The sequence below is a fragment of the Vigna unguiculata genome, chromosome 3 (genome assembly GCF_004118075.2).
Source record: "Vigna unguiculata cultivar IT97K-499-35 chromosome 3, ASM411807v1, whole genome shotgun sequence".
In the NCBI taxonomy this organism is placed as follows: Eukaryota; Viridiplantae; Streptophyta; class Magnoliopsida; order Fabales; family Fabaceae; genus Vigna; species Vigna unguiculata.
The window spans coordinates 12899707-12926031 of record NC_040281.1 but is presented as its reverse complement, the minus strand read 5'-3'; the positions used below and the strand labels follow the sequence as shown (position 1 = coordinate 12926031).

Sequence of the window (26325 nt, the reverse complement as noted above, 5' to 3'; positions counted from 1 at the left end):
GAACCATACCAACTCATTATTCTCGAACCCTGAATATGGAACTCCATCTCATATCATTACCATGCCATATTGATACCAACCCTTTCATGTCTCATGTCTAACTCATACCAAACTCATCATTTCAATTCCATGAATCATCTCATACAATTATCATACTCACACCATGTTAAAACTCACAAATCACAACTCATACACCATCCCATTCATAAAGGTCATTCAGTTCATAATCTTAAAGATAATACCCATACAAGCATATTATCAACATTTGAGATCAAGGAAAACATCAAGGCCAGCCACCTTCTCGCCCAGCTTCTCCTCAGACAGAAGACCCTCGCTCAGGCGAGGAGGACCCTCGCTCAGGCGAGCTCCCTTCGCCTAGGCGAGAGCTCGACTTCCAGTATAGTGGCCTTGCACGCGTTCTCGCTCAAGCGAGACTCTTCTCGCCTAAGCGAGACGTTCGCTCGCTCAATTAAATGCAGCGGGTCGCCTGGGCGACCACTCGTGGAAAATAACTTAGGCGAGCCTCTGTTAATCTCACCTAGGCGAGCCTCTGTTAATCTCGCCTAGGCGAGACCAGCTCGCTTGGGCGAGTTTATCAGTGCTCGCCACTGTTTTCACCCACAGCAGACACATAGGCATACCCAAACAATGATCCCACCATATCATACATCCATAACAGCAGGCAAAACTCAATCAATCACGAAACCAACACCAAACAATCACGATTACCCCAAACAATTAGGAGGGTTCTAGCTTCCCTTACCTGGAATGGGATTCGTACGGGACTTCAACACTGAACCACAGGGCACAACAGCTCTAGAACCAGACTCGCAAACTGGAAACAGCGGACAGAAACGAGTTATCACAAGGCTTCCAACTGTGACCACAAAAACTATACTAGAAATGGCGGGAGGGATTAAAAGATACTTACGTGAGCAGAACCAAAGTCAAGCCAAACGTGAATCTAAGGGAACTTTGGAACCCTAGCAGAGGACGGCCGCAACAATTCAAGGAGGTGTGGTTTCTGTTTTTACGAAAGTAAGCATAGGTTAGGGTTTGTGGCAGATTAGGTCTGTTTTCCCTTTTTGAGTCAGCCTTAATGCCCAATAGTTAGGGGCAGCCCTAAGAAAAGGGGACATAACAAAAAATGGACCTTACAATACTTCTTTTAAAAAATTAGAAACGTAATAAAAAAAATAATGATCTTAACAAAAATTCACTAACACGCCCTTTCATAGTCAAATTCTTTCGCGGTCCAAAGTCAAGTCTCATCCTTTGCTTGCATTTTTAATAACTATCTTCGATATCTATTCCGTTGTATATAATCTTTTGGTTTGATAATTTCATGTTTAATAAATAAGAATATTATTTATTTATTTAATAAAATAAATAATTGAATAACTTCTTCTTATACAAAAATAATTAAACAACTTAACAAAAATAACGAGTACTTAATTTTTTTAATATCAATTTTACAAAAATTATATATATATATATATATATATATATATATATATATATATATATATATATATATATATATATATATCAACTTTCAAAATATAGAAAACCAACAGCCCTTTCATTATTAAAAGATTTTTTATTTAGTGTCCATATTTTATTTTATATTTTATCTTTTAAGTAATGTTTTTTTTTTAATTTGTTTTATCAATTTTATTGTTTAAGTGATTTCTTTTTTAAATTTAACTGTTTTTTAACATTTTTCTATTTATCTATTTTTTAAATTAAAATAATTATTTTAAATAAAAAAATTATTTGCAAAATAAATAAAAATTATTTACAATAAAATTACAAATAAAATTATATATTATTATTTTGTATTATCATACATAAAAGTTACGCTATGTTTTCACTGATCTATTATGATAATAGTTAGTTTTCATAAAAGAAAATACAAGTCATTAAACAAATATGTATAACTAACAAAAGAATTAATGTGTATTTGACAAAATTATTTCTCGTCTTTCAATTTAATATCTTTTCCTTATATAATTTTACTTAATTAATCGATGGCACACACTTTCGATCAGATATTTCCGTATGGTCTCCGTTTTTAAAAAAAATTCAATTATGTTCCAATTTTTAAAAAAATGTCTCAAATAAGTCATTTTAGAAAAAATTGATTAACATATCGTGTCCCACGTGTTAGTCTTTAAATTTTTTCATTTTTCTTTTATTTTCATAAAATTTTTATAAAATTTTTTTCCAATTTTTTATTTTATTTTTTTGTCATCTTAATGTAACACGTGACACTTTCGGTGTCACGTGGCAGGTAGCAAGGTACTACCACATGTTAGTGTCACTACTAAGAGTGTCATTGTCTTGATTTCAATTTAGTACTTACGTATGTCTATTTGTTTCAATTTAGTCCTCACATATATTCTTTTGATTTAATTTAGTTGTTTTTTTTTTCAAAATAGAGAAATATTGTTTCTCTAAATACGAAATTTATTATTTATATAAATGTTATATTGATATTTGTTATTAAAAATGACTTACAAAATTAAGTATTGATATTTATATTAAAATTTAGTTGTAAAAGTCATAAATAATAAAATATGGGTTAACAATTAAAATATATATAATGTTATAACGTCATTTTCAACATAGAACAATATTGTCTCTTTTTTAAATTTAAAATTTGAAACCAAACTTATTATTTATATAAATGTTATACTCATTTTTTTTTCTTTAAAATAATGCAATATTGTCTCTTTCTTAAATTTGAGACTGAATTTATTACTTATATTGATGTTATACTCATAAGAGAGAGACAATATTTCTCTATTTGAAAAAAGAAATGAAACTAAATTGAATCAAAAAGACGTATGTGGAGACTAAATTGAAACAAATAGATATATATGAGAGCTAAATTGAAACAAATAGATATATTTAAGGACTAAATTGAAATTAAAACAATAACTTTTGATAATGATACTCAAATGTGTCAATACCTTGTCACGTGACATTATCAGTGTTATGTGTCACCAGAAACCTGCGACGTGACAACAAAATTAAAAAAATAAGTAAAAAAATGAAAAGAAAAATTTTAAAAATTTAGAAAAATGAAAAAGTTGAGAGACTAACTCATGATTTTAATAATTTCTTTTTTGAAAATATCCTAATTGATGAGTTTTTTTGAGAGTTAGAACATAATTAAAATTTTTTAAAAAATAGAGACCAAACTGAACATGAAATAAGAAGTGGTACATTCGACTAATTAAACCTATAATTTTTTATCCAACACACAATTTTTATTTAAAAAAAAAATCCTTTTGTTTCGTATGAGCATAGGGACCCTGCATTCATGCTTGAAAAATAAATAAATCACAAATGGCAAATCCCAGACTCCGAATATAGCCATGTCCATGATCTATGCTTTGGATTGGACCCAGTGAGAACAAACTAAGAAGTAACAGAGTAGGGTTAAGTCAAACACACCCACATACACAATGAGCTTGTCCCTTATTCAAGGTTATTCTTCTGCCGAAGACGAACCAGACCAAGACCAAACCAACAATTCCGACCTCGAACATTCCGACGACGATGCCCCCGCCCCCGCCGCTGCCGTCGGCCACCCTTCTCTCGGCGACAGATCCATATTCGACCACCTTCCTAACCCTCCTTCTGCCTCCGGTCTTCCTTCTGCGTTCGACGCTTTCTCTGAAGTAACTAACTTTCCGTGGCTCTTATCCCCTTTTCAATTCTCAAAATTTTCCCTCCGTTGTTGAATCTGATTTTGTTGTTGTTGTTGCTGCTTCGTAACGGAGATTGCAGGACCGCCCCAATTTCTGAACAACAGCGTGGACGAGTATAACAGCAACCCTTCGAGAGACGGTGATGAGCAACAAGGGAGGCAAGGCAATCGGAGGCGCCGCAATGACAAGAAAGATTTACCCACTGGTATTATTTTCTTCACAATTTTCTTTTTCTTTTTCTTGGCACTTTTATTTAATTATTTGTTTTATTTTGTTTAGTTAATGGTGGAGTAGAGGAGATTTAACAGGCTAGAAGTAGAACCTTTGTCCTTTTGTTATTTTTCCTTTAGTATTGAAAATATTTTAAGTAGAAGAAAATAAGGGGGTTTACTTGTACTATTACTTCTTGTTTTTAATTATCAAAATGTTGCTTTGTTTTCCATGTGTTCTGTTATTGAACTTTTGTACAGAAAACAGTTTGAAAACTGAAAACTGGTGGCATTTTGATGATTAAAAACTGAAAACAGAAACTGAAAATAAGAAATAAAAATGTAAATAAAAGCTTCCTGTTGGGACTTATAATTTTTAGACCAAGACAAGATATTTAAGCTAAGCTTGTGGCCTCCTATGCTGTAAAAGGGCATGCTATGTTGTGGTTAAGCAAACTGAGGATTCCCTTTGAATTTGAGATAGCTACAGGTCTAAATCTTTCCTTTGTCAATGTTATAAAATTGGTATTCGGGGGGTGCTAACACTGATTTTTTGGGTTGTTTTCTTACATATAATTTAGACTTTGCAATTTATACTGTACAACTAGAAAGAGTATTCAATGAAATTGACGTGACTATTTAAATTTGATTGCAGACATTTTTCCTGGTTTGTCATGTTATTATTTTGTTACTTGTTTAAGTTCAGTTGCTTGGCCTGTTTTTGGATTGGATTAACAATAAGAAGGGGTGTCCTCCGGTTTATTGTGGTCATGCATGTCAATTGTTGATATGGCTTTCCTGTGTACCATAGTTTATCATGTGGATTTAACTTTGTTGACTGGCACTACGATTGATCACCCCGGAAGTCACACAACAATACAAGTCAAGTCAGTAACGTAAAAGCTGTTGATTTTTAACATAATTGATTGGTGTCCTCTTGTGAGATTTTCATCATGAATGGTACTGGAATAAAAATGAATAAATCATTTTTGATACTAAAAGTTTTATGTATGTTACTCATGGAGTTATTGTATAAGATAGGTAATGATTATCAGAACATCAACTTAACAGATGTAAAATAGGGCTTTCTGTTTTGTGCTCATGGAGAGTGTGCGAAAGCTTGATGTTTATCCTGCAAAATGCTTAAAAATTAAACATTGCATGACTGTTACGTTTCTTTTTTTTTTTTTTTTTATTTATATACAGTGATATGTACTTTCTCTTGTACTAAAAACTTTGTATTTTCAACTTCTTATAATGTGCCGACCCCCCTGCAAAAAATTGAGTGTTGAGCCTTCTACCAATAGTTTGCTTGAGACTAAAAAATTAAAACTAGCGCCAACTGCTTAGGAATTTGGTTCGCCAAGTTTTTTTCCCTCTGTTCCTTCGTGATTTGTTTTTTAAGAAAATATCTTGTAAGACCTTTTCATGGATAAATTGTTCTTTGAGAAGCACTCACGAAGATAGAAATGTTTCTGATTCTGCTTTATTTTTAAAAGAAAGCTGAATAAATAGATTTCTTGACTGTCAATCAAGTTTAAAAGGCTCTATCCCTATTTAAATGCTTCTGGGTTTTGTTGCTTCAGTTGCGTGCACTTTTACCAGGAAAAACATATAATGGTCAGTTAAAATAGTTTGTCTTAAGGATTGTTACGGTGCTGGGGTGTGTTAACTCAGCTGGTAGTTTGTAAAATAATGTGAAGAATCCTCTCTTAATTCTTTGCCTTTTGCGAGTACATTCCCATTCATTTGAAACTTGTTGAGTATAATATTTATAATATATTTCATATAGGTGCGGTAGTAGAGGCAAAACCTCAACTAATTGGAATTCATGAGCGAGTAAGAAGTGACATCGATGGTGGTAGCCAACAACCACCAACATCAGCTACCTCTGCCACATCAGAAGGAGTCAAGCGGGTGCCAACTGCAACAAATCCTAATGCTGAAGATGCTGCAGAGCTTTTAAGGTATGCTTTGCACTATTCGTTAGTAAGTAAGTAGTTCTGTCCGTAGTCTGTTCATAAAGCCCCTTTATAAGTTAAGTTAGTTGTTAAAAATAATAACACTGAATGCATTTTGGATATAGCGTTCATGTATATCACTTGATGGTGTATAGTTTAGTTTCATTGCACCCTTTTAATATTAGTCTATGTCCTAGGAAATAGTCTCCACTAAGGTTTTTTATTAACCTGGGTTAATTTGCTTTTGAAATTTTATATCGTTGTGCCAACGCTAGCGATACAGGTATGTAATTTCAAAAGCAAATTAACTCAGAGCGGTAAAAGTATCCTCATTATGTCTATCAACATTCAAGTAGTGTGTGTGTATATATATATATATATATATATATATATATATATGGATGATGTGCAGAATGAAGCATTGCCGTTTCTGTAAAATATTATGCAGTTCTATCTTCCTCTGAATTCAACAGGTGCATGAGTATTATCTTGGAAAACAAGTAAATGCCATGATGTTTCAAATAGATAATAGTAATAACTTGGAAATATTGTGTGTAGAATGTGCTTGCAGTGTGGGATTCCCAAGACCTTCTCCAGTGCTCGTGGAATGGTGTGCCCTGTATGTGGTGATCGCCCTCCAAATGATAGCAGCACAGAGTCCAAGAAGAAAGGATCAACTGTCAAAGATAAAGAAAAATCTAAAAGAATGAAGGGCCAATCATCCCATGCGACCTGGAAAAGTGAAACAGAGATGCAACTTCGGCAACAGTTTGATTAGCCTTATCTTTGTTTCATTGTAAGTTAGGTTACCAGTTACCTGGTATATATAATTTTATGTGGTTAGGACTATGATTTTTAAGTTCACAAATTTCGATGTTAACAACGCCAACGTTTGTAGCTTAAGTCAGATTTTTGTTCGGTAAGAGAGAGATCTCTTCTGGCTCTGTTGAATAGAACCAAGTCAGTGTATTGCAACCAAGAATTATTCTTCGGAAATATAAATTTTAGGGCATGTTCAAAGAGTTTAAAGAAAAAGCCGTTAAAACATATTTGAGATAATTTTTTAGTAGTTAAGAGATGTTAAAATAGTCTTTTAAAATATATGGAAGACAGACCAATGGTCTTTTATTCTTCATCAAATATTCAAATTCTTACTTTGTTTAGAATAGAGTAAAATTATGGAGCATGTTTAGTGTTGATTCTTGCATGTTTGGTCATGTTGTATACGATACGAGGAAGAGTTATAATTTAAGGGGTAAGTTTAGGTTGATTTGATTAAAACTAAAAGGGTTAGATATAGAATTTACTCCATTATGCTTTATAGGTTCTTATAAGTCTGAACATGTCATGACTATAGCTTTAGAGAGACAAAAGTGATTGAGTAATGAGAACCAGTTAATACACCAATCTTGAAGTTGTGTCTATAGTTATTGGATATACGAATGAGCTATGAGAATATTTATATTTAGATGTTGATTGTATGAATTGGGAAAGTTATGTGGATATTTTCTGAACTGAATTTTTAATATATTCTCTTTTTATTTAAAATTTATAAGTTTTAAATTATCTTTAACTTATTCTATTTGCTTTTATGTGTTGTTATTTATTTGCAATGACAAATTCCACATGAGAAAATATAGGATTTGAGAAGGATTTAAGGAGTGATGAATGTCGAAAACAAATTTAGAGTTTCATTAAAGAAATACTAAATTTAATATTATGAACTTATCAATTTTATTGAAATAAAATCATGTAAATTTCATTGGGTAAGTTTTAGATCGTTATTTTTTGAGTATTATATTTTTAGTATAAGAAATTAATTATTACTGTTTTCAAATACCAAAATCCAATAAAAATTAAAGAGAGATCAAAGTTTTAATTTAGCCTATTATATTTATTTTCTTTCAAAATATCCATGTTATATATATAATTCTTCTTCGGTTATTTTTCTTAAAATGTAATTCAGTTTTCTATTTTTTTTCTCTTTTTTCTTTCTTTATTTTTTTCTCATGAAATGTGTTGTATTATTATATATGACCACAAAATAGAAATAATATGTTATTTTGGTATGCATATATTGCATCTTGTTTTACATTAGTAACTAGCGCAATGAATTAATATTTCTTTTCTACATTATTGAAATCATTTATGCCACAAATGATTTATGATTTATTTTTAATCTTTACTATTATTATATATTTACTTATTTTTAAAATGTAGAAACATAGAGTGCATATTTTTCTTTGATGAAAATAAAAGAAATAGCAAATATGACAGTGTCTTATTAATAACGGATTTAGATCCTCTGTTCATAATAAACATAGTTTAATAAATCTTAACCATATATTATTGTTTATTGCTAACTAAATTTTACATATTTATTGTGTTCTTTTTATTTATTTGATATACCTTATTGAATAAAAATCAACCAATTCGGTATCCCACTAAATTATATATATTTATGTTTTTTTATTATATTTTATTGTTTTAATTGGTTTCACGGTAGATTTAATAATAAACATAACATATTATTAGAGTTTATATATTATAATTCTCCTATTTATAACAAAAATAAGAGAATCCAAGTGCATTACCAATTAGGTTCTCGAATGTCACAAATGAATGAAGAATTCAGAATGTCACAAATAAGAGTTTATATATTATTAGAGTTTGGCCGATCCATTTTCTAATAATAGTTCTAAAAACACGCTTCCTTGTACTATTTAAAAATAATATTTCGCTTTTCAAAACACAATTTTAAAAGAAAATTATTAAACAAAAATTGTGCTCACGATTTTAATAAAATAAAATAAAAATATGATAATCTTAATGAAAAGAAAAGGTTCAATGCAACTTAAATTTTGAATTATGATTTCTTCGTTCTAAAATCATATTCCTTAACTATACTCTCATTTATGTACCTATGAAGTGGAAGTTATTACTATTCATCTTGGTAGTTCAAGACAAAATAAAGGTTTAAATGCTTTTATTATCTTTTTGAAAATTTATCTTAAATTTTTATTTTATTTCATTCCAGAGTTGATAATAAACATCTAAAAAGGAATATAATTAATTTTCTAATGTTTTGCATATTTTGTAAGCAATTGTTGAAGGTGTTATGAGTTGTGTGACGTTGTTATCCATCCTAACCTTGATGGAAATGTATTAACCTATCAGCTAACCTTGGAAACATGTTTCTTATCGACTTATTAATAATATTTTATTTGATAGAAATTCGTATATAATGTGAGCCAACTTTTTAATGAAGAAATAACATTTTATTTTCGTAAAATTATGGAAGCATATTCATCCTGGTTATATGAATATGATCATTAATCAATTTTCAAATATTATTTAAATTTATTCGATAGTTTTCATAAAAAACCACTATAAGAAAATTATTAAATAACAATCAATTATAAAGATTAAAAATAATTATTTATTATAGTGATCAATTCAAATACTAATATACAACTAAAAATTATTGGTAATAAATAAAAATCATAATTTTTTTATAAGTTAAAGTTTAAATTAGTCTCTAACATTTGCCAATAGAAAATTAATGTCTAAATTTATCTCTAAATTATATTAGAGACCGATTTAAATAATAATTCCTTGGTAGATAAAACATTGGTAGTTAATATTAGAGTTAGAGACTAATTTAAATTATAATACACAAATTAATTATAATTTTGTATTCATACTAAAGACTATTTTAAATATTAATATTTTTTTCATTTATAAAATGGTATTTTAATTAACTCATTGTTTTTTGTAATTTATTTTTATTTAATGATTTTCTTGTAGTTAATTGATGTAGCATATAAAAAGAAAGGTTAAATATATTATTGGTCCTTTAACTTTACTGAAAATTAGAATTAGTTATTCTTCGAAACTTTGATCCAATTTAGTCTTCCAACTTTAGAAATGTATGAATTTAATCATTTTAATTAGATTTTGTTAATTTATTTGACTTTTTAAACTTGCTTATGATAACATTTGAGTTGTTTACACCGTTTAACACATTTTTACTTCAATTTTAGTGAAAAACACGTTTGAAACATTAAATAAGCTTAACAAAATTGAATTAAAATGGCTAAATCTACACATTTCTAAAGTTGGAGGAATGAATTGAGCCTAAATTTTGAAAATAAATTAATTCTAATTTTGATTAAAAGTTAAAGGACAAAAAACATATTTTAAAAAAATGGTGAAAGTAAATTGAATATTTGATTTTTATAAATTTTGTGAATCTAAGATATCATCCTTTATCAATATCGGAAAACTAAGTCTTAATTATGCTTGATATTTGGAATATGATCGATTATAATGAAATATTGTTTTTAATATATGCAATTTCAAAAAAAAAAAATACAATTTAAGATGTTGATAATATATTAGTTAAATGACATTACATATATATTGACATCAACATTAATTTCTTGGTCACCTTATTAGACTAGGAGCTAAAAGAAGTGAACATTTTTTTGCCTTAATATGATATTAAAGACATCGACCATACCGAATTAGTAACATCGTTGTATTTTATTTTATTTTTTAATAAAAAGTACATATCTTTCATAAGAAGATCTTTTATTCCTATATTTTAGTGACTGGACATTTTTAATAACCTTTTAGTCTCATTTCATCCAAAATATATATAGAAAAAATAAATAAAAGCACTGAACAAAAGTTAATTTACTCAAAAAATTAAAATATTGAGTTCTTGACACATGGTATGGTAAGGAGTTGTTAGCTACTAATTGAAGGTGAAAACTATTTTATTTTCTCACATCTATCAATTTTATTGACCGGCAACACATATGATCCTATATTTGAATTGGTTTAGCCTTCCCCAATAAATGAGAAATTGAGGCATCTTCACTTAGTGCATCAATGCGATTTTATTGACATTTTTCTTTGATCAATTTATTTTCAAAAACTTAATTTAGATATTTTTAAAGGGATATATTTTATTGAATGGGTGTAAGTTTGAGTTTCACTATCTCATCCTATTCTTTAAATAAAAAATCATCCAAATTATGTGAAAACATAGTATTACAAAGTATTTAATATTAAAAGGATATACATTTCTTTTATCCAATGTCAAATATCAATAAATAAGTTATAATTATACAAATATCAAATATCAAATAAAAATATTACATAGATAAAAGTCAAATAATTATAAAAAAATAAAAATAATCAAATATATCTCTTAGAAATAAGTTACAAAATTAAGAAATAAACAAAAGTCAACAAAGTTTTTTCCTATACGTAATCAATTAAAAGTGTTTTAGTAATTTAAAACGGGACGAGGACAAAGACAAGCACAAGTTCATTTGTCATCTATATTCAAATACTTTATACGTTTAAATATTGTTTTGGTCATTGTTTTGATCAAGTTTGTTCAATTTGATCATTTTTTTTGCGTGTTCAATTTGATCCCTTATTTGTTAAATTATGTTTAAATTTGTCCTATTCATTGACATCGTTTAAATTTTAAATTGATAACGGTAGAGTATACAGGTTGATACTGTTCACATGATGTAGTATAGGAATGTTTTCCTCTCCCCCTTTTCCTCATACATTTGGTCAGAATATATACAATGTAAATGCCTTCACGTTAGGCTACAAACAAGGAAACAATATACTAAACATCTGCCATAACAGAAGGCAATCAAATATATGCTATAACAGAAGGCTATGAAATAGGAAACTATTTATCTTGTTTCAGTAATATCTTTAACACACCCCCACAGTCGAAGCGGGAGGCTTTTGGACGCTGAGACTGGCCCGAAAATCTTCAAATAAAAGTAGCGGAAGACCTTTAGTGAAAATGTCCGCGATCTGATAGCGTGATGGCACATGAAGAACGCGTACTTGTCCGCGGGCAACCTTCTCACGAACAAAATGGATATCCATTTCGATATGCTTGGTACGTTGATGTTGAACCGGATTCCGGGATAAATAAATAGCACTCACATTATCGCAATACACAAGAGTGGCTTTGTGAACTGGGCACTGTAACTCCAAGAGTAAGTTCCGAATCCAACATGATTCGGAGACCACATTCGCCACACCACGATACTCGGCCTCAGCACTAGAACGAGATAATGTAGGTTGTCGTTTTGACGACCAAGAAATCAAGTTATCACCCAAAAATACACAGTAACCGGACGTAGAGCGTCTCGTGTCAGGGCACCCACCCCAATCTGCATCAGTGTAAGAGACCAAAGTAGAAGTAGGTGATGAATATAAATGAAGACCGTAATCCAATGTACCTTGAACATAGCGAATAATCCTTTTGAGAGCTGACATATGATCAATCCGTGAATCATGCATATGGAGACACACCTGTTGCACGGCATAAGAGATATCGGGCCGTGTAAAAGTGAGATATTGTAGAGCCCCGGCGAGACTCCGATAGAGAGTAGGATCATCAAAAGGAGACCCAGATGTAGCACTAACCTTGGATTTTGTGTCAACTGGTGTTTTAGATGGCTTACACGAAGTCATCCCTGCCCGTGAGACGATTTCTTTGGCATACTTGTGCTGGGAAAGGAACATACCACTTGTATTGCGAGTGACCGTAATGCCAAGAAAGTAATTTAGAGGGCCAAGATCCTTCATAGCAAATTCAGAACTAAGAAGATCCATGATAGAGCAGCGCAGTGCATCAGAAGAAGCAGTTAGAATAATGTCATCAACATATAATAAAATATAAGCCACAGCCGACCCTTTGTGGTAGATGAATAAAGAAGTATCACATTTGCTATTAACGAACCCAATAGAGAAAACATAATCAGCAAAACGCTTATACCAAGCGCGGGGTGCCTGTTTGAGACCATACAATGACTTACGTAAGAGACAAACATAATCTGGATGATGACGGTCCCTGTAACCTAATGGTTGATGCATATACACTGTTTCCTTTAACTCCCCATGAAGGAAAGCATTTTTGACATCCAATTGGTGAATAGGCCATGCCTTCGAAAGTGAAAGGCTAAGAACAGTTCGGATCGTAGCAGGCTTCACCACGGGACTAAAAGTCTCACCACAATCAAAGCCAACCTGTTGTGTTTTTCCATTACCTACAAGACGGGCTTTATGCCTCTCAAAAACACCATTAGATTTGACTTTATGAGTGAAAATCCACAAGGAACGAATGACATTAACATGTGGAGGACGGGGCACCAACTCCCACGTCTTATTTTTAATAAGAGCATCATATTCATCATCCATGGCCATTTTCCAGTTATGATCACGAAGTGCCTCAATCGGATTGCGAGGCAACGGAGACCTCTTAAACGTAGTATGCAGGGAATATTTGTGATTGGGTTTATAGATCCCATGCTGGCTACGGGTCACAACTCGATGCGGTTGGATAGGACTATTAGGAGGAGATGGATTAATATGTGTTGGGGTAGGAGGTGATGAATTGGACTCGGAAGGTGAATGAGAGTCACCTAGCATGATGGGGGAAACAGGCTCACGTGGCACGTTGGGCGGAGACGTAGGAGTGGGAGTACATTGTTGAAGATGGTGAATGACATAAGGAGAGTAACCTGTGTCAAGGAAATCATATGTATGGGGTTTGAGGGAATGAATACTACGAAAAGGAAAAGTATGTTCGTCAAACAATACATGGCGACAAAGAATTATTTTTCCAGAGGAGAAATCATAACACTTGTAGCCACGATGATGGGTTGGATACCCGAGGAAGATGCAAGGGGTAGACCGTGGTTGTAACTTATTTATAGTGGTGGATGGAATGAGAGGGTAACACAAACACCCAAAAACCCGGATATGATCATAAGACGGAACCTTTTGGTAAAGAACCTCTAGTGGAGACTTATTACCCAACAATTTACTGGGGAGGACATTAAGAAGATAGGTTGCCATTTGGAGAGCATGATGCCAAAAGGATGGAGGAAGAGATGCATGAGCAAGAAGAGTACGAGACATATTGTTTATAGTCTGAATCTTGCGTTCGGCTTTCCCATTTTGAGAAGAAGTGTGTGGACACGACATCCGGAAAGACATGCCATGTTTTTGACAAAACTGCCCAAAAGACTTGTTAGCAAATTTCCCACCATTATCACATTGCACATTTTTTATATTACACTCAAATTGAGTAGAAATATGAGTTTTGAACGCCAAAAAAATTTCATACACATCAGATTTCCGACCCAAAGGAAAAGTCCATAAATATTTTGAAAAATCATCAAGAAATAAAATGTAATATTTATGTCCCAAAGAACTCAAAATGGGAGAGGTCCAAAGATCACTGTGTAAAATATCAAATGGCATAGTAGTATTGGAAGAGGAATGAACAAAAGGCACCTTAATATGTTTCCCAAGAACACATGACCCACAAAGGCTAGAACGAGAAAGTTTATTACAATCAATGCTTTTATTCTTTCGCAGCACATCCAAGATAGGAGAGCCTGGGTGACCCAAACGATCATGCCAAAGCTTAGGGGTGATGGCTGCAAAGGTAGAGGAGGAAGCTTGAATGTTGGGAGAAGAGGACATAGGATACAGATCGCCGCTGCTATTACATCTCATTATTGACATCCCAGTCTGATAATCCTTCACAAAAAAACCAAATGGATCAAACTCCACAAACACTGAATTATCTTTTGTAAACTTTCGAACAGAAACAAGATTTTTAATCAGTTTAGGAGCATGAAGAACATTTTTAAGAAAGAGGGATTGACATGGAGAAGACAAGTTCGTGTGACCATAGCCATGAATTGAAATTGTGTGACCATTACCAACAATAATGTGATTGTGTGGATGATTGCTCAAATTAAAATAAGACGAGAGATTACCGATAGAAGAAGTCATGTGAGATGTAGCACCGGTGTCCATGTACCAAGACTGATCTGGTTGTTGAAGGGACATAGTGTGCATTGCTGTCTCAATATCGGTGGGAGCAGACAAAGTAGACTGCTCAAGAGGTGCAGGGGATGCGGCAGGATGCACATAAGCCTGTTGAGGTGGTCTTGGACCAAGAACACCGACTTGGCGAGGGGGAGGAGTATTGGGGCGAGCCCAGCCTTGAGTTGGAAAGGGACAGGGAGGAATAGGCCGGGTAGGATTATACCAGCCCCATGGAACAGGTTGTTGTTGCTGCCATTGCGGAGGACGGTTGCCACTTTGGTCATGCTGCTGCCAATGCGGAGAAATGAAGCGTCCTTGGCCACCGGAAAACGGCCCCCGACCACCGCCTTTACCGCCAGTGGAGGACCTTCCTCCTCTATTCTTGCGACCACCCCCATGATTGCGCCGTCCACCGCTTGAATGGTGCGAACCATAGTGGTTTTTCGACTGTCCAGATTTTGCAGTGTGTGGGGACCCATCATCAGTCGAAGTGGTGAGCATAGCAGACTCAGTGGCTGCTTCCTTTGCCAAACCAGCCTCCTCAAGAGTGAGCATGGACCGAGCCTTGTAAAAAGGAGGTAGAGGGTTGCTTTGGCGGATCAACGTTCCCACACCACGGTACGGAGGGGCAAGACCCCCAACCAGTTGTAATACCAAACGACTTTCAGACACCGGAGCCCCAACGTTCTTCAGCTGATCTGCTATTGATTTGAGACGTTGACAATAAGAGGAGACATTTGAGAATTTCTCCATAGAAGTGGCAGAGAATTCTTGCTCCAAGGCAACAGCACGAGAATGTTGATTATCCTGGAATATATCACGCAATCTATCCCAAGCTTCCATAGCCGTTGAATCGGGTTCGATAATGGTGTGCAGTAAGTCACTAGAAATGGTAGCATAAATCCACGAAAGAACCGTGGCGTCCAAAGTGGACCAAAGCTCCTTCTCTTCGGCAGTAGAAGGAGCCGTCGTCGTGCTGTTGGCCGGAGGAAGGATATGATCAAGCACCTTGGTTGATCGTGCGTGAATTTTGAAGAGTTCAGCCCACGTGGAATATTGAACATTTTCCATTTCAAGAATAATGGAAACATGATTCTTGATGTTTGATACAGCAAGAGCAGGAAGAAAGGAGGATTTGTTGGAAGCCATGAAGATAGAGAAAATAGAGAAGGAGGGAATAATGTGGGCAAGGAAAAAACAAAAAAAGAGCTAGGGCCTGCGGAAGGAAGAGGATGAAGAACCCTAATCTGATACCATATAGGAATGTTTTCCTCTCCCCCTTTTCCTCATACATTTGGTCAGAATATATACAATGTAAATGCCTTCACGTTAGGCTACAAACAAGGAAACAATATACTAAACATCTGCCATAACAGAAGGCAATCAAATATATGCTATAACAGAAGGCTATGAAATAGGAAACTATTTATCTTGTTTCAGTAATATCTTTAACACGTAGTACTGTTCATTATAATTGATTGTGTTTTGTTCAAATAAGTCCATATTTTAGTTAAATTTATTCAATTTAGCCCATATTTGAGTTAAATTAGTTTAATTTAGTTTCACCCTTCATTTCATAAACTTTCACCATTGCCATCATCACCACCACCACCACTGTCACTGCCATCATCACCACCACCACCATTGTCACTGCCACCACCATCACCACCACTACCACCCTACTACCACCACTACCCCCGTATATCCTCAAATGACTGAAACGAAAACATTAAGGTAAAAACACAGTTATTTAAAAAGTTAATAATTAAAACACGTGAAATTTTGTAGTTTGTCCTTAATTTCAACACTTAGTAATTGTGAGATGAATGCAAGATACTCGATTAGAAAACTATTTATGGTTATATTTAATTAACATTTAATTTTTACTAAAAAAATTGCAAGATGCACAAGTTATGAAGTACCAAAATCACTGAGAGTGAAACATTGTAGTGGTGGTTGTGGTGGCAGCAACGAACGTGGTGATGGTGGTGGTGGTAGTTCATGAAATGGAGGATGGAACTAAATTGAACCAATTTAACTAAATTATAGACTAAATTGAACAAATTTAACCACAATAGGGACTTATTTGAATACAACACAATCAATCATAATGGTTATAATGTGAACAGTGTCACATTATGTGAACAATGTCAGTTTGTATATTCTTATTGTTATCAATCTAAATGGCGTCAACTAAAAAAACAAAATTGAACATAAATTATCAAATCAAGAATCAAATTAAACGCAAAAAAAAATGGATCAAATTGAACAAACTAAAAAAAAAGAGACCAATAGTATTTAAAACTACTTTATATCAAGAGTTTATACGCTTGTCTAACTCAACAAAAATATTTTACTCCTTGTACAGCTTGTTCAATGACTTTCTATCTTCTAAGAGAAAAATTATAAAAGTATTCATTATTAGTGATGAAAAATGAGAGAAGTAAATTCTGCAAATAAATGCATATTTTTTCTTATTTGAAATGTGGTTTTTATAATGTTGTTCGGTTAACGGGTAGACCGACCTTGAAATTTAGAAAGCCTAACTGAAGAAATATTTCTCATACTATATCTATTTTCATGTCCCATCACGTTATGGTAGAACTATTACTCCACTAATTTTAATAATAAATTAAAACTTTTACATTCCTCGTAATGTTGTTTCATTAAAAGGTTTAGGTACGTTCCTTAAATTTTAGCCGAAAAGCCACCCTACTCCGTCCTTTAAAAAAGATTGATTTAGAAAACGGTTGAGAATCTACTAAATTCTTAAGTGATTACGTACATAATAACAATTTTAATCCTTTATTTATTACTGACCTATTATTGTTTTATACTACTTTGCTTTTAACGTGCTGAATGCACTTTAGAAGGGCCAAAATCCCAAATTCAGCCTCCATGTGGAAGAACCAACACACGAAATTTCAGAATCATGAACAAAATAGGAAACGCTAATAAATTTACACACAATGAAGGAGCAAACATATAAGATTATGATTATTGGAAACCTAAGCTTAATTTTAATACACACCATTATTAGTTGGTATTTATTGAAAACTATGCTTTTTTTATATACTCTTTCTGATCCACCAGTGTTTATAATTTTCTATCAATTTCAGCCAACAGTATCTTAAAGAGTGGTTTGATGATAGCATTCTTCATTACACAACAAAAGCAAACAAACATCTAGTTATATATATATACACCATACATTCCCACAGAGTGAGAGTAGCATAATTAACATGATAATATTAACCAATAAGTTGAAATACAAGAAAATAGTACATGCAAAAGATCTAAAACGTGAGCAAAATTTCTGCTATTCTGTTTTTCTCTTCTCATTTTTTTCCATAATTAGCTGAGCAGATGGACAAGCACTTATAAACAGACCTTAACTCCTTTGTATGGTTATCAGCATTTCAACTTACAGTTAAATAACCATCCAAAACATACATAAACTTTTGTGGCAGACCTAAACAACAAGAACCCTTCTTGCACGAGGGGAGAATGTACATCATTTCTTCAGAAACTTCTGCGAGAAAATCTTCTTCGAATAAGGGCTGTTTCGAGAAATGGCTTTGTGGGACTCAATTGCTTCAACTAGTACATTGTGCACACGGCCCTAGTTTACAAGGAAAAAGGCAAAGAGAGAAAAACAAACAAACATTTCATCTAGATCAGGATCAAAACTCAGTGATGAAGAAATTAACCTCTTAAACAGCTACAATATGAGTATAAACAGTAGTAGTACTAGTACAACATATTTGACAGGATTTTGCACTTACTATTTTTCTGTCATTGGCTTTTCAAAGAGGATTGAATGAATGAAAATAAGGTGGTCATGTTACAAACCTCAGAATGTCGAAGAGCTGATTGAACAACATAGTTTGCATGTGGGTCTTGAAGCAAGTGTTCAAAGTGAGGAGTTGACAGCAGCTCCAGAATCACTCTTGATCGAATTTCGTCAATGAATACAGCAAGACATTTTTCAACCACGTGGCTACCAAACTTCTGCCTTGAAAGGTGAACATAGTTGCCTTCAAATTGTGACCTTATATATGCGGTGGCAGATGGAATCTTCAAGTCCAGGATAAACTGAACAACATAATTTCTGCAGCAGGAAAAAAGAACAGAGTGATGAAAGGGTAGAAAAATGAATTCAGAATCAATAGAGAAAAAGGCTCACAGTTGTTTGAGTGCTTTGTACTACCATCTGATTTAACAAATTCCTGAGATGTTAAAACTGATAGCAACATATGAATTTCAGTTTATAACAATCTTCTTTTCTAGTGTACTATTCACTTTTTCACAGTACATATTTCTTCACCAGCGTAGCGCAAGGAATGGTCATATGTTAAAGAAGAAAGTGTAGAACAACAGGTACTGTGTCTGGCTGCCACATTTTCCAGTCCCCATTAGTCTTGGCCTCATGAAAATGGATTAAAACTTTTTATACAAATTGTCAATGACACTTGACTACAACTAAGGTTTTCACTTTGGGAAGAAAAAAAGGCATGTTTAGGGGATGGAAAGTAACAAGAAGATGAACCAACCAGTCAAAGGAATTTCGTGCTTTATAAACTATAATGCTTCCAATAGTTACCCGTATTGATCTTGAGCTAGCAGAAGTGCATTAGCGCATATTTCTTCAATCAGTTTTTCTCGGTACTCCCCGTTGGAATGGCCAATGCATCTTTGCAGAACACAACATCCATGTTGGTGAGTTGCAATGTCAACACAATACTTTGCAGCAGCAACAAATATAAACTGCAGAATGCAAAATAACAGGGTAAATGTTTAACTTATGCAACCAGATATCAGTTTGCAAATTTATTTTGCATTTCATCAGTGATGGTTCAGGTCAAGAACAAAAAACAAATTTGCAACACCAAAATGGACAGCATTTCAATCATAGTTCACAAGCCCTTTATCCCAGAATCCAGAATATTACACGCTTGTTTCTTTTGATCCTATTCCAATATTGATCTGCTTTAACAACCGTGTAGGTATTAATTTCACAATCGAAGCAAATGTCCTCAAAACTCTAGTTTTCTAATTTTTAAAAATTTTGTAATAGGATTTTCTCTAGGCGTTAAATTCAAAACCCTTCACAAGCAATTTTCATCTGACCAAGCCATTAGTCGCTATTAGAGTGGCGTTTGTTCATTCATCATGGATCAATACAAATTTTTTTCTTTGAAACATAACTGGAATCTCAGAGCAACACATGACATGTATATAAATTTGTACTCATTATTAGTCTTGAGATGAAACTTTTAGCACATTTAACAAGTCTAGTCCACGATACAAAAAAGCTCAAACATTTATATGTGCCATTTTTCAAAGTACCATTGTTGTTACCATATTAAAAATGGTTGCATGTTAAGGAAGAAAAACTTTAAGAATCAAATGAATGTGTAAGAAAACAATGAAATTCTAATTCAGATAGATGATCAATTATCACCGACTAAAATGTTTATAAAACAGAAACAAGAGTGAGATGAGCACACAGATTTCTGCTCACTGATAACAATATCATTATCCAATATGTATACTTTATTGAGAAAGATAGAAATCGTGCCTTGTTATCTTCATTGCTCAAACACAGCAAACAGCGCTGAACCACATGGTTTCCGTTTAGATCTTTAATGAGAGCCAAGAATCCTGGTTCAAGAGCTGAAACAGCTAATGAAATTTGCTGCCTAGTTTTGAGAGACTCAATAAGCTTCTGTACCACACGAGTGCTGATAAAAGAAAGGCAAAGAAGTCAAGTCCAATACAATAATATAACACAACCATATAATATCTAAGTAGTTGCACAAGTTGTGCCATTACCCGTGAGTGTTTAAAGAGATTCTGACAAGCTGACCAGGTTCTTCAGTAAGGATTAGAAGGATTTGCATCCTCTGTTCTTCATTGCATACATCTAATAACTTCTGCATAAGGTAATTTCCAAAAGGGTTCACCATAAGTTCCACTACATGATCAATGATCTCGTTAAATATCACTTGAACATCATCCGGTGTACCCTCATCAAACATCTTTTGCAAGAACCTACAGCCATGCTGATCTTTAGCCATTAAATATATATAACCTTGAGCTTCAGCTAGAGAATTGTATTTGGGAACCAAAGGTAAGGAACAACCTATCCTGGCACCCCTAGGATTGTCAAAATTTCCTACAACCTGGTAAGGCATGCCTAGCTCTGATCTCTTACAATGCTTATCAAAGCCAGTGCCCCGTAGTGCAGACTTACTATGATACATGGAAGAATCCGATCCTCTGCCAGAAACATAATTTACACCTTCACCTTGTATGATGAAGCTTCCCTCACTTGCAATTGCATCTATATTTCCTTGTGGGATTCTAGCATTTGACAGAGGCACAGAACGGCTATACTGCAGTAAATCTTGAACACCCAAATAAGGTCTTAAATTAACACACCGGGGAGAGGTAGGCCATCTTTGCATGCCTGTTTCTTCAGTTAGATGCATTCCATTATTCTGAACATAAAGTAACGCATCAACCACTGGATTTCTACTCAAAGGAGTGTACTCCGGTGGCTGGCTTCGACTTCCTCCACTGTAGTAGTTATTCATCAGCTGCCTTGTCTGATGGCATGGAGACTTCAATGAACCACTGAAGTCATTTAATTGAGAAAGCATTGTCTCAGTCCTTTCAGAACACTGTCTTGATCCAAATAAATTAGGCATTCTATAGTCCCGGGTGAACCCGGACAAGGCCAAATTCATTTCACCATCATGATTTACAGGGCTCCAGGGTACAGGGGCTTGAACCCCAACACAATCCAAAGAACCTCTCCGGAAACTGCAATGTGCCCCGTTTGTGTGAACATTGCTTGGACCATTTCCAGTGAAGGAACATTCTGGAAACAGTGGCCTATTCATAGCCATCGAATGTTCCTTGAAATCACAAGGCCTCTCTTGTTGGTTGCTGATGTGCATTCGACTCAAATTGGCACACAGGCCAAATTCATCAACCAAACCTCCATTGGCATTATTAAAAACAGTTGAATCAGGTGTGATGAAACGGTTATTAGGGTAAGAAGAAGAACCTCCAGAAGGCATGGCGGATTTAAGATCCTCCAATGGAGGAGGGGTTGGTGATCCAGTGTCAGACAAAGCATGTCCAGAAGAGAACAAGCTTGAGGAAGAACCATCAGATTGCAGAGAAAAACCACTCGCAGGAGACGAGACACATGGATACTGAATCTGACTAAATGGGTCATCATCACACATTCCATTAGACACAAAAAAACCATGATTATGATGATCATCACCATCATGAACATCATATGATTTCCCGTGGTAAAGATTGTTTGATGTTGCCTGAGGGATCTCATTCAGCAACATCTCAAGCTCCTCAAGGCCCCCATCGTCCTTCACATTCTCCAACATCTCTTTCCCCATCTCAATGCTTTCACACACCAACAACCAGTGACAGAACACAACAAAAAAAACAAAACAAAAAACAACAACAGACCAAACTCACACACAACAATCAAAAGACTACATGAATCAGAAAACCCATTTCAGACATCGATTAAAAGAGAGTAAATAACACAATCCCATCAGAAATTACAAGCCTTGGGTCATCTGGGTTGCGCTCAGTGGTTGGAAAAACTGAAAAAGTTAGGTCCTTTATTATTACGAAGAGAATTGGGATTGCATTTGCATTTGCATTTCGAGGAAATCATATTATTTGGGTAATGGGTATTGTCTGAGGGGAGTTGGTGAAGCATGCAAATATTGAAGATTTACATGCGGTCACTGGGAACCGTAGGCGTACACACTCAGCGTAGTCTCACAGGCCATTAAAGCTGAAGCAAGAACAGACGCTACGGGCTTTCTATATTTATATAGAGGGAATATTTAATTGGAATATATTTATTTATAGAATAAAAATCACAATTTATCGATTATTTTTACCAAATTTAAAAAGTTATATTCCAGATGATTAATTCATTTGAGAGATGACATTTCAAACATATTCTTTGACAAAAAAAACTCATAATTTTCATGTATTATATAAATAAAGATAATACATCTTTAAGTTTTTTTAATTTACATTTGTTGGTAATACAAAGCTATACAAGACGTAATTTTTTTTTATCAATAGATAGATAAGGGAATAAATATTTTTTATGTTAATATCAAATTGTTTTAAATTAAAATAGTATATAACATATGTTAAAAAAACCTGAATTATCATAATTTGTTTTCAACCAATCATATTTCTGTTTTGAGTATTATTATTCTGAATACATGAATATCATAACTATTATAATAATGAGTATAATAATAATAATATTATTATTATTATTATAATAATGAGTATAATAATAATAATAATAATATGGGTTAAAAATAATAAATAATTTTTTGTGTGATAATATTTTAGAATTGAAAATTTAAATATGTTAAAGATTTTATTTTTTAAAAAAGAAAATTAATGCTTTATTTTAAAAAGGCCTTGTGATAACTAACAATATTTTAATTTATAAAAGAAAAGTATATTAGTGTAGGTTGTTTATTTTAACTTAATGACTTCTATTAACATCTTTTTTGGCACCTATGGAATTCAAAGTTTAGTTTAATTTTCTCAAGTTACACTATTTTGTTCAATTCAAGATATAACCATAGTATATTTAATCGATTAAATTACTCCGTCTAAATACACTTTCTGTTTTTTAAAACCGATTTGATTTATGAGTTCAAACCAATTTTACAACATTGTTCTTAAAATTCTACTTTCACATTAAACAGTACTCAGTATTCCTAAACAGACTAAGAAACTAATAATATAATAAAAAATGTAAAGCAAAATTTAGATTATGAAAAAATTTAAATATATTATAATAGTGGAGTTTAACTTATTTATATTATACGATAACACATACTTTTATCATTTAGGAAATTTAATAAATATGAAACTTTATTGATCTTAGCATGAATAATATTTACAGAGATAATTTTTTACTTTTATTCATAATATCTCTCCAACTGTCTGTAGTAAAACACTAATTATTGGGAATGAATAACTGTTACTTTCAATATATTGTAAAAATATATAATTATAACAAGTAAAAATAATATTTATATTTATTTAAATAATCCATATTTCATGCCTGAAAATATTTTTCCAATGAGTTTATATTTAACATTTACAATCGAATAATTTCAAGTAAGAAATCTTGGATTATTTTATTTTTGAAAAAAAAAAACTTACAGTTCAGATAATCAAGCGTAATCATAGTTTTTTATATAAATGAATTTGATCCTTCAATTTTCAATCATGCATATGGCTTGAAGCCATTGGCTCCATTGGCTTCTCATCTATAAAGAATTCATTTTTTTTCTGAATATAAAATTATTTCATGATGTCTAACTAATAAGAATAGATTTAAGAGTATTGTTTTTATTTCCTAAAAGGTCTAATTAGCCTAAGTAATAGTGTTTTGTAGAAGGATTTTTTATACTTTAACCACAAACTAATATAAAATAATAATAACAGTAAATTGATTAAAATCAATTTGCATTTGGATTTTTTATCTATTTTTTAGTAGAATAATTTGGTTTATTTTTCATTTTTTTTAAGTGTGTAAACTTGAAAATTAACATATGTATGAACCAGAAATAGCAAGTTATAATGTTTTATTAGTGTGAAAAAATAAGAGAAATATTTCTACCATAGAGATAGTTTTATTACTTAACTATACACATGGTACATTAAGAACTTAGATAGCTAAATCAATCACATATTTTACACTATACCATATTATATTATTTATTAAATTTTATATATATAATAGCATAAAACTTACTTAAATTAAATATTTAATAATCTTGCATAAATTTGTTTTATACAAAACATAAATAAATATTTTAATAATTTAAGTTTTAAAATCAAATAATAATTGTAAATAATTTTCATTTAAATTAATAATATCTTCAATTTTAATTTTAACGCACAAAAGTGTAATAATTAAAAGGATAATTTATACGAAATAGTTGAAGTAAGGTAATTAACTTTAAATTGAAATATTTTAATGATTGTTTTTTAAATTAAACATATGAAATTAAAGCTTATATACTCTTTACATAAATATTTGGGTTTAATTCGGATTAAATCAATGATTTATATATACAGTTACACAATATTTTTTTTTCTTTTTTTTTATATGAATAACGCCTTTTATATGGTTGCCCAAGTTGATCGCAGCTCTCCGAAGAGAAGGGAGAATTTGTCAAGAGATGAAGCGGATGTCAGGGAAGTTTTTGTTTTTGTTTGAAGGTGCACGTTCTATTCTTGGGAATTACAATCCTCGGGAAATTGTAACCGAAATGTATCATATTGCCACACGTGTTTAAAAATGTCTTTGGTTAACTTTTTTATATTTTTTAATTTTTTTTAAATTTTAGAATAAAATTAAGTTTTCAGAAATTAAAAAAAATAACTCTTCACATGCTCCTTAATGCAATGTTAGGTCTTCTTAACATGGTAATAAACACTATACAGATACAATATATACTTTTTAAAAAATAAAAACATTTTATAATATCTTCCATTTCTAATAATCAGGAAAGAAAATAATGTTAAAAATTGGAGAAAGAAAATGGACTTTCTATAAGTTGATTGACATGCTAATTGTCATATATAACTTTTTAATGTTTATAAAAAAAAAATTAGAGATAAAATTAATATGGTTAAACAACTTATAAATATTTAGATTTCGTTAACATATGTATAACACCTTAAAAAATTATATTAATATATCAGTTAAAGGATGATAGGTTTGAAATTTATCGGGAAATTTGTAATTTTGGATCATTTTGACCAAGAATGTGTAAAAAAGGATCATTTGAATTTTTATTTGTAAAAGGGGTTGTGTCGTCAGGGGAGGACGACTTTAAAGGTGAAGTCGTCCTCCCAAATGCCGGTTTCCCTTTTTTTTTTTTTTTAAATGAAGTCGTCCGGCTGGAGGCCGATTTTTGTATATACCAAACTGAAGTCGTCCGGTAGGAGGCCGGTTTCAGTTTTTGATTTTTTTTTTGTTGCAGTTTTATTTTATGTTTTATAAATTTTCAGATTTCAGTTTTTTAATCCATTTAGATTTCATAAATTTTTTGTACACAATTTTATTAAGAGTAGTTATTCATAAATTTTTTGTACACAATTTTGTTAAGAGTAGTTAGTATATTTAATTTGTTGGGAATTAATTCTTTTATTGGTATAATAAATTAATTTTAAAAAATATATTACATAATAAAAATAACATAATAAAAATTCGCAACCAATACATAATAAAAATAAAAATGACATAATAAAAATGACATAATGAAAAATACATAATGAAAATTACATAATGAAAATAATATAATAAAAGTTACATAATAAAAAGGGTTAAATATGTTTTGGTCCCTCAAGTTTCAGTGAATTTTGGAATTAGTCTCTCATCAAAACTTTATACCAATTTAGTCCTTCATCTTTCAAAATGCATGAATTTAGTCCTTTTAACCAAATTTT

The 26325-nt window shown here is 32.2% G+C and overlaps 3 protein-coding genes across 3 annotated transcripts; 1 reads left to right on the top strand and 2 right to left on the bottom strand.

Moving 5' to 3' along the window:
* The first annotated feature begins 3353 nt into the window (after positions 1-3353).
* Positions 3354-6918, top strand: LOC114176395. Its single transcript, XM_028061437.1, has 4 exons — positions 3354-3689; positions 3792-3924; positions 5721-5895; positions 6448-6918. The coding sequence occupies exons 1-4, from the start codon at positions 3474-3476 to the stop codon at positions 6665-6667; spliced, it is 744 nt and encodes a 247-aa protein (XP_027917238.1). The 5' UTR covers positions 3354-3473; the 3' UTR covers positions 6668-6918.
* Positions 6919-15015: 8097 nt separating this feature from the next.
* Positions 15016-15927, bottom strand: LOC114175034 (the record flags this gene model as incomplete). The annotated part of the gene is made up of 1 exon (XM_028059791.1): positions 15016-15927. A coding segment is annotated over exon 1 (912 nt), but the record flags the coding sequence as incomplete, so codon positions are not given.
* A 2025-nt stretch (positions 15928-17952) lies between these two features.
* Positions 17953-22622, bottom strand: LOC114176368 (putative pumilio homolog 8, chloroplastic). Its single transcript, XM_028061401.1, has 5 exons — positions 20614-22622; positions 20360-20522; positions 19382-19545; positions 18631-18889; positions 17953-18400 (listed from the first exon to the last, which is right to left on the bottom strand). Exons 1-5 carry the CDS (start codon positions 22206-22208, stop codon positions 18293-18295), a joined length of 2289 nt encoding a protein of 762 aa, XP_027917202.1. The 5' UTR covers positions 22209-22622; the 3' UTR covers positions 17953-18292.
* Between the last annotated feature and the right edge of the window lie 3703 nt (positions 22623-26325).